We start from the raw sequence: 18,442 nt of genomic DNA on the forward strand, positions 1-18,442 counted from the left end.
ATTACCGTAATCGAAGTGACATGATTTTTTTGTTGTGCCTCCGCGGTTACCTTTTTCTCTCCCGGCACGCAAGCCAGTTCCGAGTTTCGTTCCCTGGAGCACCCTGACCTTGACTCTGTCCGATGAATTACGCACCTTCAAAGCGCGTGGAAGCGTACAGAGCACACCTCCCCAACAGCAAGAATAACGTGCAGGAGGTTTTTTTTTTTTTGGAGTTCCGAGGGGATATGATGAAGGCAGGTTTGCGCCGGTGAGGCACCCACGCACCCTTGCAATGTCTAAGCGATGCTAAACGATGGTAACGATGGGCCCACCAGCTTAAATGGCGCGTGATGTGGAGAAGACACTCAACCAGAGAGCAACCTACGAGCAGAAGGTTGTATTGCAGCAGCGGGCGGAATGTGGGCCCAGGACATTCCCTAGACGTAACCCAACAATTAACGGCACCTATTAGCCGCTGGTGTATGGGTTGAATGGTTTGGTGAACTATGAGTCAGGTATTGGGCATGGGAGGCAGCTGGAGGGTAGCTATTATTATCCACTTGTGTCAGCTGAGACCAAGCTCGTCGTTTCTAAATTGCACCTTTCACCTTTTGCATGGCACGACAACAATAACGACACCTGCACAAGACGTTAGCAGAACGGTTACAATGGTTTCAGATGACCTTCAAAATGTGGCAAGGTTAAGGATGAGATTAGGAAGCTCTGCGTAATAGGATTGTGCAAAATGCTAATGGGAAAATCACAACCAATCTGGAACGAAGATAACATGATACATCAATTAAGCTCCATAACTTCATAGAAACAAAGTGAAACAAAGAAGATAGCGAACATTCGCAAAAAAACCCATTCTCAAATCTCTCTATCAATCGCTTCTTCCGCATCCCAAAAATACACTCAACGGAACAAGTGACAGTGTCTTAAAATATCGCCCCAATAAACGAACGCCTATCACCGTTCAAAAGCGGCACTCAACGCAAGTTGCAAAACAAGTTACGCCGTCGTTTGGCCAAATTCGTCCGTTGACGGACGGTGGTTTTCCGTGTCGGCGATGGAAAATCCTATACACAATGTCCAGCGGCATCATCAGACACAATTGCCTTTTTCGTCATACGGCGAGTCGTACAGCGGTTAGAAGCTTAGAAGCTTTCATCGTCCTTCACTGTTTCACCACGCTACTGATCCGTGCAATCGATCTATCGGATCATTCGATCGATACACGCTGAGGGAATAAATCAATCCAACTTCCTACGGTGAATGATGTAGAGAATACGCACTGCGGGGCGCGCAGGGTTTTCCAGGGATGTTGATGGCCAACAAAGACAACGACAACCTTGACGCGCTGCGGTTTGCTTGTGTATCAGTCGTTACCACGTCCAGAGAGACCGTACCGCTGGTTCCACCGTCAGAAGGAAGGTCAGTATTATAATGATGCAAAGCGGCGCAGCTTTTCGCATAGGGATTTCGTCGATTAATGAATAAATTTGAATCTCAAGAACTCCCCTGACGCTCATACGTACGATTGAGCCTGCCTACGGGATGCGACCTCGATGGCAGGCAGCACGAGTGCGAGGTGTGAGCGAGGCGATGCTTCTCCGATCGCAAGATGTTACGAAATTTAACCATGAAATCTCATAATAATCGCGTGCACTTGCCTTCCGCTGCCTGCTGTATCAGCATCCCCGTTGTGCCACGTGCACGATCCGGTGTATTGTTTGTGTTCATGCACATTTTTGCTCTGCATTGATGCTGCTTCCTACACCCGCCGAGATCAGTGGCGATCGATTGAGCAATTGCAGCCGAAAGGGGAACATTTCCCCTTAGAAAACCGTTGCGCATCGTACGATTTGGTGCGTGCGCTAGAATGGATCACACAAGAGCTCGTTTACGTAGTAGTAGTATTATAACCGGTGTGGTCCATCCGGTGGTTCTGGTTCAAACTGTTGCTGCTGCTGCTGTTGCTGGAGTGAGTGAGTAATGTGTTTATTTTGTTAAACGATTCGCTTTAACACCTACGCGGCACCTTCAGCACGATCGTTTGCTGGCGAGGATGACGATGCTCGCCCGAAGTCTACCATCCGCCCTCTCATATTGGGTAGCAGAAGAAGTGTGGGACCTGACGTTCGGTGCTGAGCTAAGGAAAATGGAACTCGTTCACGAGGCGCCTGTCTTAATGCATCCACCACATTTTGCCACTGGGTTGCGTACATTGTACGACAGGTATGGGTCGTCTCCCGTGGGTGGAATTTTGAAGATCAACTACGACCTGAACAATTCCCCGCACACACATCTAGAGTGCGATCTGTCAAAGGCATCCACGAGACGGGCAAAATGAATCTTCGAGATCAAAGAGCATTCACGTTAGAAAAGTTTCAGATGACAGATGATACAACATCGTTCTTTCCTGACTTGTGTCGATACGCTGCCCTGAAAAGGTCACTCGATACTGTTTGTTCTAGCTCCACCGGCAAATCAAATTGTTTACACCACTCGCGACGCTACTTTGCTTAAATGGTTGACACACTGACTTAAACAAGCATGGTGGAAGTTCTCTGCGTGCCCTTATTCTAATTCATCGACTAGAGCAAATGCTTTGATTGAAGGGCACAACCCAGCTCCTCCCTTTTCGACCGCTGGCTTTAAATTGGAATTGTACGTACGCAGACACTTCCATCGCGCGCTTAACGAATCCCAACAGCACCGTAAGCTATGATCAAGTGACACTTTGTAGCGTACGACAGAGGATCGCTGTCCTTTTGTGATGTGTGATCGTCCATCTGGTTCTAGTTAGCAGAGCTTCTGTGAGATGCATCTAGAGTTCCTGGTGTCAATTTAATTACAGGCCAATTGCGAAGTCGCGTGGACGTGCACTAAACTAAGCAGCAGGCGAGTCTTATTTTCTTTTAGTAGCTTGTTAGCGTTAACAGACAATCCGAAGACATCCGGTGATCATGCTGTGGAGCTGACATGGAAAAACGCAACAACGATCTGTCAACGAACGCTTGCATTAGTTATGAAATTGCAGGTGTCGAATGCATCAATGCTGTCTTTCTCTCTGCTCTTTTGGCTCTTCCTCGTTTGCTTTTGAGATAAACTGAATGACTGACGTCTGACCGTCTACGTGGTGGACTTTACTCTCGGGAACGTTTGTCTTGTTGCACGTAAGCACTTTCCCCTGATTCGACCGGATTGTTATCGTATCATTTATAAGCTGTGCTGCCTCAGCTTTATACAACATTTATAAAATGTTGAATTTCGTCATCGTTCCGGCACACCCGCGTATCTTCAACGCTGCAAATCCGACTAAAGCCGTGTGAATTGCATTCCGTATTTGAAAATACAATCTGAGTTCCCACTCCTCCCAGTGGGGAATTTAGATATTGATGAGACGAAATATTGATAAAAAGCCGATTCTCGTTATCTTGTTACAAAAAGAATCTCGTTATGCTAACTTGCTCCAAAAATAAATAATCCTTGAATGGAATGTACCTGCACAATGCGACTTGTGAGAAGTGTATAAATATACAGCGTGCTTTACAAGTTTTTCCCATATCGCTCACCACTGGCAATCGATGTCAAGTGTTTAGATTGTTTGTGAATGTCGTGAAAATAATAACTAGCCCAACGCATTTTCATTTGGCTAGGTCGCGTCTGTAGGGTACAGGCAAAAAGCATGCAAACCAACTCTAGAACTCTAGATTGCGTGACGCCGTTTAGACGAGCGCACCGACGACTAGTCCGTGCCTGCGTGGGGAAGGTTTTACAATGATTTATCTATTGCCCCATTGACTTGCGGCTCCATACTGTACTGCGTTGTGCATCGATGCTGGCGGTGGTCATTTATGTTGTTCGCAGGCTACTGCTTCTATGTTTCATGCTTTTATGGACGGAGCTCCATGTTAGGGACTTAAGGGGAAACAAGTGAGAAGATCACGCAATGTCCGACAAAACAAACATGCCACCCGAAAGTGATGACTTGCGTGTGTTATTGCCAACCTAACCGGGGCTCCTAATTTATCAAACCACCAACTTACTGTCTTGGGATGAAGACTTCGAATAAATCTAATTCATCTAGAAACTTAAACTAAGCGTGCATTTACTCACAACCATCCTTTCGTTCTTTCTCTCAAACAGAACATTCTAAACATCGAACGAAAAGGATAGACTCCACCATCGGCACAAAATGGATGCCCGCATCGGACTGGAGTACATCATCGAAAACAACGACTATGTGAACAAGCTGGGACTGGCGCTGGACACCAACAATGTCACGGTTAAGAAGCAAATCTTCGAGCTGCTGTCGACGCTTTGTGCGTTCAGCGCAAACGGGTATAAGCGTGCCATCGAAACGCTGGAACACTACAAGGTAAGAGTACATTACGTTACTGCTGGCAATAGCTTCCGATCATCGTACACTGCTTTCCTTATTCTCTTTTACAGAGTATTAAGGGTGAACGGTATCGGCTGAATCTGGTCGTGTCCGAGCTAGACAAGGCGACTGCGGTCGAATACCAGATAGCGCTGCTGGCGTTCGTCAACTGCGTGATCATATCGGCCGGTTCGCTCAAGGATCGGATACGCATGCGCAACGAGTTTATTGGTGAGTAGTTCAACACTCGGCGGCCAGTAAGGAAACCAAACGAGTGGTCTATTATAAATCAATTACTATGACTTAGTGCACAAAATAAGGTCCATATTCTTATCACAAGAAGGAACGGTTAGGTGAAAAATTGTGGACAAAAAGTCATAGAAGGCCTTTAGTTAATAAGCTTGAATTTCGTTTCTAACATAGCCTTTTATAGGTGAAGATAATTCTCAGATCATTTAAATATCATACGGACGGCGTTGCTCGTTGCTGAGTGCAAAGAGCTATGATAACAATCTTCTCGTACTAGCTACTTGGAACATTGCCTGTACCGGGAGCACCGTACACTGTAGTTAAACATGTGCCCTGCCATACACACCTGAACATGTTTCGGTGTGCCGTAAATTCCTTCCCATCGGCCATACATGTTCTCATGCACTTTGCATGTCTGGCGCGAATAGAGCTGGCAACACCGGCAACCGGAGTTGAAGGATTGTGATAAATTGATCTTAATCCTTTGGACACGCTGGGCAGCCGAGGTGGGCTATGGCCCGATATCTCTTAGCTCCGCCGCAGTATCGATGGCAGCTTGGACACAACAAGTGATAGCAACCGTAACTGACTTTTCGAGAATAGCAGCTGTTTGCTGCACAGCAGAATACTATGTTGCCGCAGGAGAGACCTGTCGCGCTAGTGGTGTATGTTTGGCGTTGGCAAGTTAGAATGTGGTCCCTTTCCGAAACTGGTGTAGCCAGGAGATTGCTGTCGCGGTTTGATGGCAACCGCTTTTTACCCTGTACAAGAATAACAAACCTACGAAGAAAAAAGAACAGAGCCGTTGTAGTTGATTGCCATGGGTTGAAATTGATACATGTCCACCGCATCAATGTTCACAAGGGACTTATTTTAGGGCTACGTATGGAAAGGCCGAAACCATTCGGCTTTTTTTTTTAATCCAACCATGGGTTCCGCATGGCTTTAGATGGAAAATAATGGAGTACGATAAATTTGTGCTTGTCACTTACGGATTATACAGGCACTCGGGGAGAACGTAAATTGGTCGGTGTATCGATGTAGTTTGGTAGTTCTTTTTTTTTTTTGGCACGAAAGGATTAAAAGTGCTTAGGTTTGTAAGCATTTACAGTGCTTGACATACATTCTTCTCGTCCGTGCAGTAAATTTACGCGTGTAATTAACATGTTACAACACAAAACACCTCTAACTATAACTTTTTGATTAAGGGGGGATGTATATGTTGTGTCTCCAGAGCAGAGAACTGGTTCAACTGTTGGGAGAAAAAAAAACCAGACCACGTTTTGTAACGATCATTTCAACCAAAGAAACGAAGCTGGCCGGCGTGTGATTGTCTGCCGTGATGATTCTTGGACCACCATTACTTCAGTAAACAAAACATTTCTTATCTAACGTGAAGCCACCTACGGGCCCGGTCTAATTGCAATGTGTACCGACCTTGTCGAGGACGCGCGGGCTGTTCGTCATTCATTTGGCCAGGCACGGATACGGCTAGCTATCGTCGCACTTTCCTGCCCCGGGAGTAGACATACAGGGTAGCGCGCACCCACTGCAGCGCATAGATTCGATGCCATCCGCTACTGATAAGCGAATGCTATCGTGAAATCGAATGGTGGTGAGCCAACTGGTTGGGTAGTATGTATAAAAAGCAAAGACATGTGACTATGGATCGAAATAGAAAAAAGGGGCTTGCAATTTCTGGAACAGCATAAACCTCCACAGTATGTAGGTGGGAAAGTGCGAAGCAGATAAGTGAAGATTAGGACCGCGCATTAGCCGCAACACTAGCTCCGGGGTAACAGATGACACGTTCTTTTAAAATCTGTTCCCTCTCTCCTTGATGCGATTCGCGCGTAACGATGGACTGTAGCGTTATCGGTGTCGTTTAATCAACGACCATCCGATAGATAAGATTTACTGGGCACCGGGGTACGGTCGCATCATTTTCGGGCGCTGGCGATGATTCTTCCCCAACTGCAACGGGGGCCACAGTTTGTGTTCACACTGTGTCGTGTTTTGACGTTGCGACGCATCACGGTTATGGTGCCCTAAGCTTTGGGTCGGTGAATTATGGCCGTCATGTTGCAACAGCAGTTAGGGTTTGGGCCGCTGGTGGATAATTGCGTCAGCCCCCGGATCAAGGTGAACGATGTGTTTTTTAATGATACACCAGAATTATCGTCCTTGGAAGAGGAGGAGGAAGTAGTAGCGGACGACGAATGTGTGGAAGGTGAGTAAGTGATACCGAAAGTTCATTTGCACGTCCCAAGTACAGTTGAAGTTCCGATTGAGATGGTGCAGTTTGCAGTCGATCGTTATTATCTTAATCGCTTATTGTTTGAGGATTCCGTTCTATTCATTTTCAGTGCAACAAACCTCACGCCAACACGCTTTATTGATATTGTGTTTTGTATTGTTTCTTTTTGCAGGATTAAACCTCATACCAGTATTAAATAATTTAAGGTAAGTACATCCGATGTCAAGCATACGGTGGATCTCCCAAGTGAATTCTCGTTAAAGATCAACTTTAACGTGTGTAAAACAGAGGAACAGTGTTAAGGTGGTACTCTAATCATCCAAACCTTACGGATATATTCAAAACTGATGTCTGTTTTTTAACGACGCCACAAGTCAGCGATTTAGATAAGGATCGTAAAGAAGTGTCACGTCACAAAACACCAAACCGCAAAGAGATCAGTGCCAGATAATCGGATTATATTGACAGGTTCATAAAATCGGGAAACGATAGATGCGAATCGTACCGATGAAAACAGGATGTGTTGTTTCAAGTGGTTGTTTGCCGCTTTATAATGGAGCATCGGGGCAACCGATTATTACAGTGCGAGCGTACGATTAGAACTCGCCCGCTAATCGTGGGCGGAAAAGATTTAACCGAGTTGCTGATGGTTAATGAGCTTCAATTACTTTATCGTGGCCCTTTTTTGATAGTGAATAGGATCGTGATAGTGTGTTGGTTTAAGCGAAATCGTTACATGACGTGACTTCGGAACGTGACTGTCGAAAGGAGTTCTCACACACGTTTGATGTGTCGCGTCCTTGATAAGGGCAGTGCGTGTGAGTGATTGGTATTCTACCGAAAAGCCGTGTCTTGATTGAGTGCCTGTTTTGGGGGAGGGTCGTTGTGCATATGGATTTAGTGACTAATACTGTTTGTACATAGCGCTAAAAAAAGATTCACACATGTTAAGGGATGCATGTATGTTTTTATAGGGGAACAAATGAAGATGCACTCAGGAACTGAGTAACGACGAAGCAAAAAGCACTGAATATGTGAATATGAATACTGCGATTAATTACAAGGGGAAAAAAGACCTCACTCGCCTATCAATCATCCGGCTCCAGTGTCGTGTGCCATCCATTTGTTGTAAGATCGACCTTTTGGACAACAGTTTGACGTAACAATTGTGGGGCTGTAATTCCACGGTGTGGCCTCCCTAATGGCGCCGTTACCTCAACATATCTACGCTGTGGATAGGGCAATAGCAAGACACACATGTTGCATGTGTCGTGATAAGAGCTCAAACAAAATTCATTCTACAGCTCAACGACACCCCATCGACGATTTCTTGGCGACCTCATCACAATCGTGGTGGAAAAACGTGCTCAACGGTTTTTTCTCCTACATGTGATAACGATTGTGCAGCTCTGTTGTACTGTTGTTTTTAAAGTTTCTTTTTATTATAAGTCATTTTTGTTTGTTGTTTATCAAAACCCCTTCACTCCGGTACGTAAACAAAAACACCTACACACGTTGGGTAGCGCTCTGTAAGAATGGATCGTGTACGGCCATTTCCCCGCCTCCACCACCACGGAAGAAGCCACGATCTTGACACACTATCGAGCAGACGATTGGGTCAGGGTTGATGGTCGTGCGAAAGGGTGTAAACAAGAAAGTAGATAAATTAACAACCGTTGGCGTTGAAATAGAAAAAAAAACACTTAAACATGTGTCCACTCTCCTTTCAATGGAGCACCAACATCTTTCCCTGTTGGGACTGGAAGGCAAAACGCCGACCAACACGTGGGCTAGTGAGATATGTTCTGCCTATACGAGCGCAGATACAAATCAGGTTGTTATGCTTTTCTTTTTCTGTGCGTTACACCGGCAAGCGAATCACCTGTTCTCGGAACGGGAGAAAGCATGCTCATCTTTACCCTCCCAACACACATCCAAGCAAGCCGGCTAGAAGACGCTTTACGAGAGAGAAAAGCCAAGACAAGAAATAGCACGCGATGCGCTTGAGGAGAAAAGCACACGCGAGAGAAATGATGCGCAAGAAATGCGCATGAGTCAGCAACACGTGCTCGAGCGAACTTCACGACACGCGGTGTCGTGAAGTTAGGGCTCTTAGCCGTGTCGCGGTGTGTTCGATGCAGAGGTTCTCTCTATTCGCTCGCTCTTACGCTCTGTTTCATTTGATCACTCGGCGCGTCGGCAATCAGATGTTTTTTCTCGTGTACCAAAATCTGGCATTGGAATGTTTGGTGGCAAATTTTTGGACTAACATGGGTCCTACAATATGTCTTCCATCGCTGTATAGATTCCTTAATATCCTCTTAGAACGTATTACTTATTGATTAGGATACTTTTCTTTTTCAAGATAACTACTACAGGGCTCGTACTTTGACAGCAACTTACTCGACTATCCCCCATTCCCCCCACATGCTTGGCTTGGTGAGAAAGAGACCGTTCCGAGTTACGAACACATTCGCTTGGTTCGCGTTGCGGCTTTTCCAGTCTCGCACGCTGCCCATAGCTCAGTGGGCTCGAAAGTAGTCGCGTGCTAGTAGTTTTGCAACCCCACGAAAGGACTGCAGCATATACACATACACAGACACACAAAAACTGTGTGGCCTGCCTTTAGTTTGCTTCCATCCGGTCCAGCCCACCAACAGTGCTTACAGCTCCGTCCCGATACGCCTCTCGGCCTGCAAACGTACGCGCTTTTCTGCCCTTTCCTGCATCTCGGTCGTTACTCGTAGGTTGTGTGCTATTTTTGGGTCCATTTGTTCTGAAAACAGAACTCCTCGAAACGGGCAATACGGCAGCAAAAATCACTTCCTTCACGAGGCGAATTATGACAGTTCGGTAACAACAGTTCGGAGTCGCGAGCGGTGTTGTGTATTCGCTGCTTCCAATCGGTGATATTGGAGGATTTTTTTTTGTGTTATTAGTTCCTTACTGTAAAGCATTGTCGTGAGCAGTGCAGTACACATACGTAGTAGTTTGCACGAAAAGGAACCCCACGGCCCGCGCTTCGCCATCGCTCTCGGTCGCGGTAATTGGTTACTGCACCCATTCACCCCAAAAGCTCAGTGCGTCAAGTGTAAAGAAAAGTATAGAAAGCTCTTGGCAGAGAATCTTGGCAAACCATCATCTAGCGTGTGTGTTTGTGTACCCCCTCTCCTATCGGTAAAGCGGAACACCGAACCGAATGAATATCGTTCAGGAGCTGAGTGAACTGTGCCGTCGGAAGTTGTCCAGCCTCGGTGTACGGCTCGCAAACAGTTGAGATCTAAAATTGCGTGATTTGTGGTAAATGAGCAGATGAAGCTGTCGCCCCCCTTGACCTTTCTCCTGTTTTTTTGTGTGCTTTGCTACCTTTGGGGTCTGCGCTACCTAATATGAGACTAATCCTTCTTCCCATCCATTTCTGTACAGGCGCACGGCCAGCAGCGTTCCGGACATTGCCTCCCAGCTAGAGGTGTTCGACGAGCAGCAAGAATGCGACCTTTCCCAGAGCCTCCAAGTGCCGGACGGGATCGATCTGAACTCGCATCTTGATGTCTTCAATGCAATTCTAGCCCAGGTAAGATACAGGCTTCATTAGACACGCAACACATTGGAGGTTCAGATATTCGTTTCTTGCTGCAGTGTGGTGGGATTTGCATCCGGGACTAATTGAGATGAATTTTACATTAAGCTTGGATGCATCGTTGCATCGTTCGTGTGCAGTGAGGGTAAAACAAGGATTCACTTTCATTAGTGCTGTACTGCGGATGGAATATTAAAGTATCGTTAGTAGTTGGCAACTAGCTAGTTTTAGCCCATAATCCAAGGGGACAAGGTCAACTATTGAAAGTCATTCGTCGCTTTCATTAAGAAAACTGCTCAAGGAATAAAATCGGCGGATATTTACACAAACAGTGGACGCAACTTGCTTAATAATTCCACCTTCTTTCCAGGTGGCCGGCACCCCGCAAGCAACGCCATTTCTAAGCATACTTCAGCATTTGCTGCAGATTGACCCGAAGGAGCAGATCAGTGACATCGTTTGGGATACGGCCGAAACGCTCGTACACCGGGCCACACTGCTGGAGGACAAGGAAGCCTCTGCCCGCCTGCTAAGGGCACCGAGCGTCCAGAAATTCTTCACCTGTCCCCACTGTCGGGGCGATCTGAGCGGAGGCCCAGCGCGTCGCCCCTCCATTGGCAGTTCGCTGCAACCCTCGCCAAGCACAACCTTCAATCCGCCACCACCACCACCACCTGCTCAGTGTGCCGCGGCACCTCCACCACCACCTCCGCCCGGTGGTGGAACTGCTCCTCCACCACCACCTCCGCCACCCCTTGCCGGTGGTCGAGCACCACCACCACCACCTCCGCCCATGGCCGGTGGACCACCACCACCGGCACCACCGGCCCCGCCGGCACCCAACCTGCTTGCCGTGCAGGCCAACGCAAACGGTACACTGGCCCGGTCGAAAACACCGGATGAGCAGATCGTAATAGTAAAACCACTACCGCAACAGGAAACACCAGTGCCGCGTGCCAAGATGAAAACTATCAACTGGAACAAAATTCCACCCCAGCGGGTACTAGGCAAACAAAACATCTGGTCGATAGTGGCCGATTCGCACCAGGACAGTCCAATGGCTGATTTGAACTGGGACGAAATGGAAGGACTGTTTTGCTTGCAGACGCAAACGCAAGGTTCACCGAAACTGGGCCATCGTTCGGGCGCGTCCGGGGGTGACGGAAGCAACGGTGGTGGTACGGACACGCCGGATTCACGCAAATCGCGCAAGGAAAACGAAATCACGCTGCTGGACGGTAAGCGCAGCCTGAACGTGAACATCTTCCTGAAGCAGTTCCGCACCTCGAACGAGGACATCATACAGCTGATACGGAACGGTGAGCATGAGGACATTGGGGCGGAGAAGCTGCGCGGACTGCTCAAGCTGTTGCCGGAGGTGGACGAGCTGGAGATGCTGCGAGCCTTCGATGGCGATAATAACCGGTTGGGCAATGCGGAGAAGTTTCTGCTGCAGCTGGTACAAGTGCCTAAGTAAGTGGACAGAATGAGTGTGCCGCCACTTTTCAATGCTTCTTACTGATGTGCATTACTGCTCTATTTGCCTCTCCTAACAGTTATAAGTTAAGAATCGAAAGTATGTTGCTGAAGGAAGAATTTAAGGCGAATCTGATGTATTTGGAGCCAAACATACATGCAATGCTATTTGCTGGTGAAGGTGAGTCTCAGGATTTCAGAGCATAAATTCGCTAGTAGCTAACTAACCTAGTCTTCTAAACTTACCTCAACAGATCTGATGAACAATAAAGCACTCCAGGAGGTACTGTACATGGTCGTGGTAGCTGGTAACTTCCTTAACTCGGGAGGATACGCAGGTAATGCGGCTGGCGTCAAACTGTCCTCGCTGCAGAAGCTCACCGATATCCGTGCGAACAAACCGGGCATGAATCTGATACACTTTGTGGCGCTGCAGGCTGAGAAGAAGAATTCCTCCTTGTTGGAATTCCCCGGACAACTAACAATGTTGGAGAACGCGACCAAGTAAGGATACGATTTAAGTGGATCATGCACGTAGAGGGATCATGCATCGTAATCCATCTTTTTTTTTTTAAATTGCAGAACCACTGTCGAGCAGATAAGCAACGAGGTGAACGCCATCGACAATCGCATCAAAAAGATCAAGAAACAGATCGAACTCCCGAAGACGGAGGAAGACATCAAGCTCCAGATGGAGGAGTTCCTTAGTGTAAGGGTGGACAGCAATTTCCCGGTTTACCAGGTGCCTAATTTGTGTTCGTTTCTTGTTGTAGGCAGCGGAACAGGACGTCCTGATGCTACAGCGAGCACTGAAACAGCTGGAAGCGATGCGCCTTCAGTTGGCCGAATTCTTCTGCGAGGATATGGCCACGTTCAAGATGGAGGAATGTTTCAAAATTTTCCACATCTTTAGCGAAAAGTTCCAGCACGCTGTTAAGGACAACGAGAAGCGCCGTGTACAGGAGGAACAGGCCATGATACGTAGGAAGCAGCGGGAAGAAACACTTAGGAGAAGGCAATGTAAGAATTTTAGATAATTTACGAAAATTGAACGGTCTTTGATGGCTTCAAACATCTTTTAGCTAATCAACCCGGAACACCGGTGTCCGATTCGGAAGGTAGTCTGCTGCTGGACGCATCGCAGTACGATCTACGCTACAGTCCAGCAATGTCTCGTCGACGTTTAGGGTCGTTCAATAGCAACGGAGATGCGCTGCTGATGCGAGACGAATGTGCCTCCCCGGACATTACACCGAACGGGAGCCTTAGACGACGCCGCAGCCGAGTGCTTTCGGAGGAAGATGAAGGTAATCTCATGGACTTTTTGCGCTCGTCCGGCCACGAGAGTAGCAATCGGGAGCGCAAGTCTGCTGCTTACGGTAGCTTAGATAGATCCTGGGCACGACGGGCCCGCTCAGGCAGCGGTAGTAAGAAGCGTCCAGATCTGCTGAACGTACAGTTCGGTGCAGATCGTGAACGGCCTAGCTCACCTTCACCCATAGCCGAATCGAAGCCGCTCGCGGTGGAAGAACACAAACCGAGGTATGTACAAATCGACCATTTCCTGTGTTCTCCTCCCCTGGTGTCCTGTGGTGTTTGCTGCTTTTGTATGCTATCTCTCTAAACTTCCATTATCTGTGCTAACCCATCGTTTAATGTGTGTTCATGAACATCTACATGATCTGTTCATATCTGTGTCATATTTGCCATCATTTGCTTACGGTACGCAATGACCCGCTTTGCACCCGGACCCCGGTGGTTTCTGTCGCCGTACGGTCGCGCGGTTTCTTACCGATACAGAATTTCCAGGGAATGGCGGCAAAAGATCGAATCCTGGCTGCAGGCGAACGAGCAGGACGAGCGACAGAACGACGACTACAAAAAGAAGCTCAAACGGGTTACTGCTAACAGGCGCTCCTACGAAACGGACAACGAAAGCGATCGGGGCAGCAAGCTGGACCCGCTGCCGGAGGAGAAACCGCCCACGGTAACCTCACCCGAACCACCCAGTGTTCCGCGAATAGTGGCCCCGGCTGGGCAGGGACAGGCGTCCGTTGCATCACCATTGGCCACGGAGCAGCAGCAGCTGTTCGGTGGACCGATGACGTACAAACGAGTCTATCCCAATTGGCGTCCGGCGACGTCACTCGAGCAGACGGATGTCGTTGGTACGATAGAGGCCTTGACAGGTACGTTCAGTCCGTTTCTTACCCTCCCTCCGCCACCGTCTCAATATCTCTCTCTCTCTTTGATATTTTCAGGTGCGGCCTCACCGGATGCGGATAAATCACCGTGGCGCAAGTCGGTTCTTAACACAGCAAACACAGCAACGGACAGTGATGATCCGTCCAATCCACGCTACCGTCGACAGCGTTCCCGCGAGGGCCCTAATCCCAGTTCCAATCTCCAATCAATCCTTGAAGAGGACAAGCGCAAAAACATTATCCAATCGTTGGGTGAACGGCCACCATCAGATCGGCTACAGATCTACATCCGTCGGGGATCGGATAACCCGCCACCTGTAACATCGGCAGACAGTTCGCCCACCTCTGCCACCAAGGGTACCGCCAATGGAGAGGAGCACAAGCAGTCGATTTACATCCGACAGCCGGTCGGTAATGAAAAGCAGCACAACTCAGCCGGGACATCTTCTACGATATCGTCCAGTACCGCCAGCACTATCTCCGGCTCGGAAGTGGTCGGAGGTGCGGCCGGAGACACAACTACATCACCGTCTTCTGGTGCTGTGGCTCCACCTCCCCGTCGCACGCGACGTGCGCATCACGTGTATGACGAATCAACGAACAACAAGATAGAGATCGATTCCGACAATATCGAGACACCGCCATCGATTCGCCGTAATGTCGGAGGAATTGGCGGAGCGGGTGCGGCGAGTGTAGCTTCTGGTGGCGGATCTTGCCGACGTTTGCATCACCAGAGCCAGAGCGATTCAAAGGATTCCCATTTACTGCTAGCAAACGATTCGGGTAAGGGTTCTTCGGCTGCCGATAGTACTGGTACGGAAGTGCTAGGCGATGGACAATTCGATCGGTTTTCGTCGGCTAGACGGACGCGCCGTTTTAAGCGTCCGATCGATTTGGGAGCGTCGGGAACGGGTAGCGGCAATGAAACTACCACCACCACAGCAACCACCGCTTCTCCATCGCCCGACTCCTTGCCAGACAGTACGACGCAGAGTCCACTACTTTTGGCCACCAATGTGACGTCGACCGGCAAGGATAGCAGTGCGAAGCATGAGCAGGAACAACGTCTGAAGCGCTGGCAGGACAAGCTAAAGTCTTCGACGGATACCACAAAAACGACCATTTCTCCGTCACTCAATGGTCGCGAATCGCCCCGTTCGCACGCTGAAGCCGTCCTGAATCGGGCCAGCAAGGTTGGGCGCACCATTAGCCGCATCAGTCAGGAGGATGTGCGTGAAGCGATTCGTAGTCTAAAATCTCCCACACCCGAACGTACCTGGAGCCCTACCAAGGACATCCACCAGCAGCACGTCAAGGGTGTTCCAATCGCGCACGAGCTCAATGACGAAGGTTTCGAGGAGACGCAGAGCCTCGTCTCAGACACACCTTCACAGGGCAAAGAAAGTGTGTCGTCCTGCAATGATTATGGGTCGGATACGAAGAGCAAGCGTGTTGTGGCTGCAACACCAGCTACCACCACAAAGCTCTCGTCTCCTGCTCCTGTTACCAACCTGAAGACAAGTCGCACCAATAGCCCAAGCATGGCCAGCCTGTTGATGGTAAAGAACGGAAGCTCGGGTCTCGAGCGGAGTCGGTCTTTGCGTGGCGCACCCACGACCGGCGGATCCCCCGTAAGCAAGAATCTCCTACCACGCCGGACCGCTTCCATGCGGCGTGGTACCACTAGCAACACCACCACAGCCGGCTCTACAACCAGTATGGATGGTTCTACGCCCAGTTTGCTTCGACCTATTGCTCGCCAAGCGCAGGACGTCGAACGGAGCAATTCCCGCACCAGTCTTCGTTCGTCCCGCTCATCCTTGAGCAGTGCTGTATCGACGAACACCGTGCGTAAGGTTCCACCTCCTCCGTTGCGTTCCGGTCCCAACAACAGCAGCAGTAGCTCTAGCACCTTTTCCAAGACTTTCTCTCCGCTCTCTACGATGGCAACCTCGACGCTGTCGGCAAACAGTTCTCCCTCCAAACGGCCCTTGGGCACCGCTACCTCGGGCAACATCGGGCATCGTGGTGCACCGGCTAGTCGCAGCAGTTCCAGCGGTTCGAGCATCGGACCAACGGCCACCATTGTTCGCAAACCGCCCGCCGCTAAATCGGCGGCCAAGGAAAATCAGCTGCATTCGTCGACTGGCGGTCGGATACCGCCGGGAAGCAAGTCGACCAGTAGCGGTAGCTTGACCGGCTCTGGCACTGGAGGTGGTGGTGGTGGGGGAGGAGGCGGTGTTAGTCCAACGCCAGCCACGGGACGTCAGTCGGTCACCGCACAACAGCAAGCGGCAGTGACCAACCGACGTACCAGTGGGTTCATGCGTCCAACTACCTCCAGTGCCACCAAAGTGAAGGGCAAGTAGTAGTGTGTCTCGACGATAGTACCGATATTAGTCATCAAGCCATCTCCTCTACTCGTAGTAGATCCTATTTTTAACCAAGCCACCATTCTTTATTAATCACACACACACACACACACACACACACCGGCCAACTTTGTAGGACACTTCAAATGCCGTCCACTTGATTGCATTTTGCATATGCGCCTTTCTGAGCAGTGGTAGCAGCTGGTTTGGCACTAACAGCAATTTGCTCGAGTTTTGTTACGCACAAATAGCTATTTTTGGTTAGTTTTTTGAAGAACACTTTTCCCTCCTTTGAGCTCAATATTTTCGATAAAAGATTTCACACGCTCATATACGCTTAATTGAACTGTTGAGAGGGTGAGGGCATTGATAAGGAGCTGTTTAATGTTCACTTTCACTCCGTATGATGACGTCCGTTCCCTGGGAAGCGCCCGGGGAAGATGTGTCCCTCAACGGTATGGATATTTCAGATATTTAGTGTGCGGAAGGCAATAACGGTAATGATGATAATAATGATAGTGACATCGATCGATCGATGGTAAACGTGTTACGTTTTGCTGGCGTCATTAGCCTAGTTGCGATTATAAGGTATAACTGTCCAAGTGCATGTGTGTTTTCGAGATGATGTGTTATTTATTTACATACTTACATGTATAGGACATATATGCAGCATGTTACAAGCGATCGCGCCTCGTACGAGCAATACTAATTCCCCATGTCTACACAGTTATCGAATTGCGAACGATTAATTCATGAAGGTGTGATCGTTGATATAGACAAAAAAAACAGAAACACTGGTAAACTGATAGATTCGTGTTAGGATAGAGTTAGTGATAAATTAGGTTAGGTAGCTAGCGCATCGGTTACATATACAACCCCGAATGACTCGTTATCGAAAGCAGAACAAAACAGAAGTTAAAAACTCAAATTGGTTACTCATCGAACATATACTCTCGTTCATGAAAACGCCATTAGTTGTTTAGAAAAACCCCGACTTTGTAAACTGGATAAAGTGAACGAACAAAAAATTCAATATTCTTCTTTCCTACATGACGACGATGTGCGACATAAAACAGATGAAACAAAGCTAGCAGAGTAATCAAACACTAAAACCGCACATGAAGATATTGCAAATGGTAAAGAGTACACGACCAAACTTTTCATCCTTTGGCCCCTCCCAGTTGATCTTCCGGAAAGCGATTTATATTTATACAAGTATTATGTGAAGCTTTTTTTATTTAATTTTTTTTAATATATCTATTCTTGGTGCGGCAATTCAAAATTTATGAACAAAATTTTTACATCTTACGTAGTCGTATAAAAAACGGAACAAAATTAGAGGCAAAAAATGATACAAACAATTTTTTCAAAATTTGATTCGTGCGATTCAAAGCCATTTCCTTCTCAGTGCATAAGATATTTGCCATAAGCGAATGCAATAATGCTTCGGTTAATTGCTGGAAACATTTTTAATACGATTTACTACTAATCCCATTTACTAATTCAATTCTACACTTTAAAATGCTAGAATTGCATATGGCAGAGACAGAGTTGCGTGCGAAAGGATTCGGAGCGAGTTGGGGGGCTTGTTGTTTTTTCCACCATATATGTGCTCATACTATTCAATTGATCCCAACAACGCCCAATGGTGCACTGCATTTCGGTATGCATTCGTTAGATTTTTCCCGATTTTTTTTTTACGATTCGATTATGCATACCAGACCAGCTCGATGTTATTGCTCGAATAGTTGACGTGCTTGTGGGTGAAAGTCGAGGAAATGTGTTGAAATAAATAAAGAAAACTACAAGAATGAAACGTATATTTCGTACAATAAAGTAGACACAGTTTTTTCTTCTTCTAAACCGAAAGAAAGTTGCTTAGTTCTTTAAAATTTTTTGGATCGATCTCGCTAAACTGTGACCCGCCAAATCGTC

The 18,442-nt window shown here is 47.9% G+C and overlaps 5 protein-coding genes across 5 annotated transcripts in view; 3 read left to right on the forward strand and 2 right to left on the reverse strand.

Annotated features, from left to right (window-relative positions):
* The window catches only part of LOC126558023 (glycine receptor subunit alpha-3), a 61,245-nt gene extending 54,418 nt beyond the window's left edge, over nucleotides 1-6,827 (forward strand). The window contains exon 5 of the mRNA XM_050213956.1: nucleotides 6,818-6,827. The gene's annotated coding sequence lies outside the window, so the exon portion shown is untranslated. The remainder of the gene's footprint in view (nucleotides 1-6,817) is intronic.
* Nucleotides 1-18,442, reverse strand: part of LOC126557814 (fumarate hydratase, mitochondrial-like) — a 269,371-nt gene that overhangs the window by 186,796 nt on the left and 64,133 nt on the right. The window lies entirely within an intron of this gene.
* The window catches only part of LOC126556895 (centromere protein J), a 190,017-nt gene that overhangs the window by 126,725 nt on the left and 44,850 nt on the right, over nucleotides 1-18,442 (forward strand). The gene's annotated exons all lie outside the window — the stretch shown is intronic.
* The window catches only part of LOC126556580 (fatty acid synthase-like), a 187,281-nt gene that overhangs the window by 118,063 nt on the left and 50,776 nt on the right, over nucleotides 1-18,442 (reverse strand). The gene's annotated exons all lie outside the window — the stretch shown is intronic.
* On the forward strand, nucleotides 4,161-16,504 carry LOC126556636 (uncharacterized). The gene is made up of 12 exons (XM_050212021.1): nucleotides 4,161-4,366; nucleotides 4,441-4,600; nucleotides 7,048-7,081; nucleotides 10,302-10,449; nucleotides 10,826-11,928; nucleotides 12,012-12,112; nucleotides 12,186-12,435; nucleotides 12,514-12,640; nucleotides 12,705-12,951; nucleotides 13,014-13,473; nucleotides 13,732-14,120; nucleotides 14,193-16,504. Exons 1-12 carry the CDS (start codon nucleotides 4,184-4,186, stop codon nucleotides 16,502-16,504), a joined length of 5,514 nt encoding a protein of 1,837 aa, XP_050067978.1. The 5' UTR covers nucleotides 4,161-4,183.

Source organism: Anopheles maculipalpis, chromosome 2RL, assembly GCF_943734695.1.
Source record: "Anopheles maculipalpis chromosome 2RL, idAnoMacuDA_375_x, whole genome shotgun sequence".
NCBI classification, from domain to species: Eukaryota; Metazoa; Arthropoda; class Insecta; order Diptera; family Culicidae; genus Anopheles; species Anopheles maculipalpis.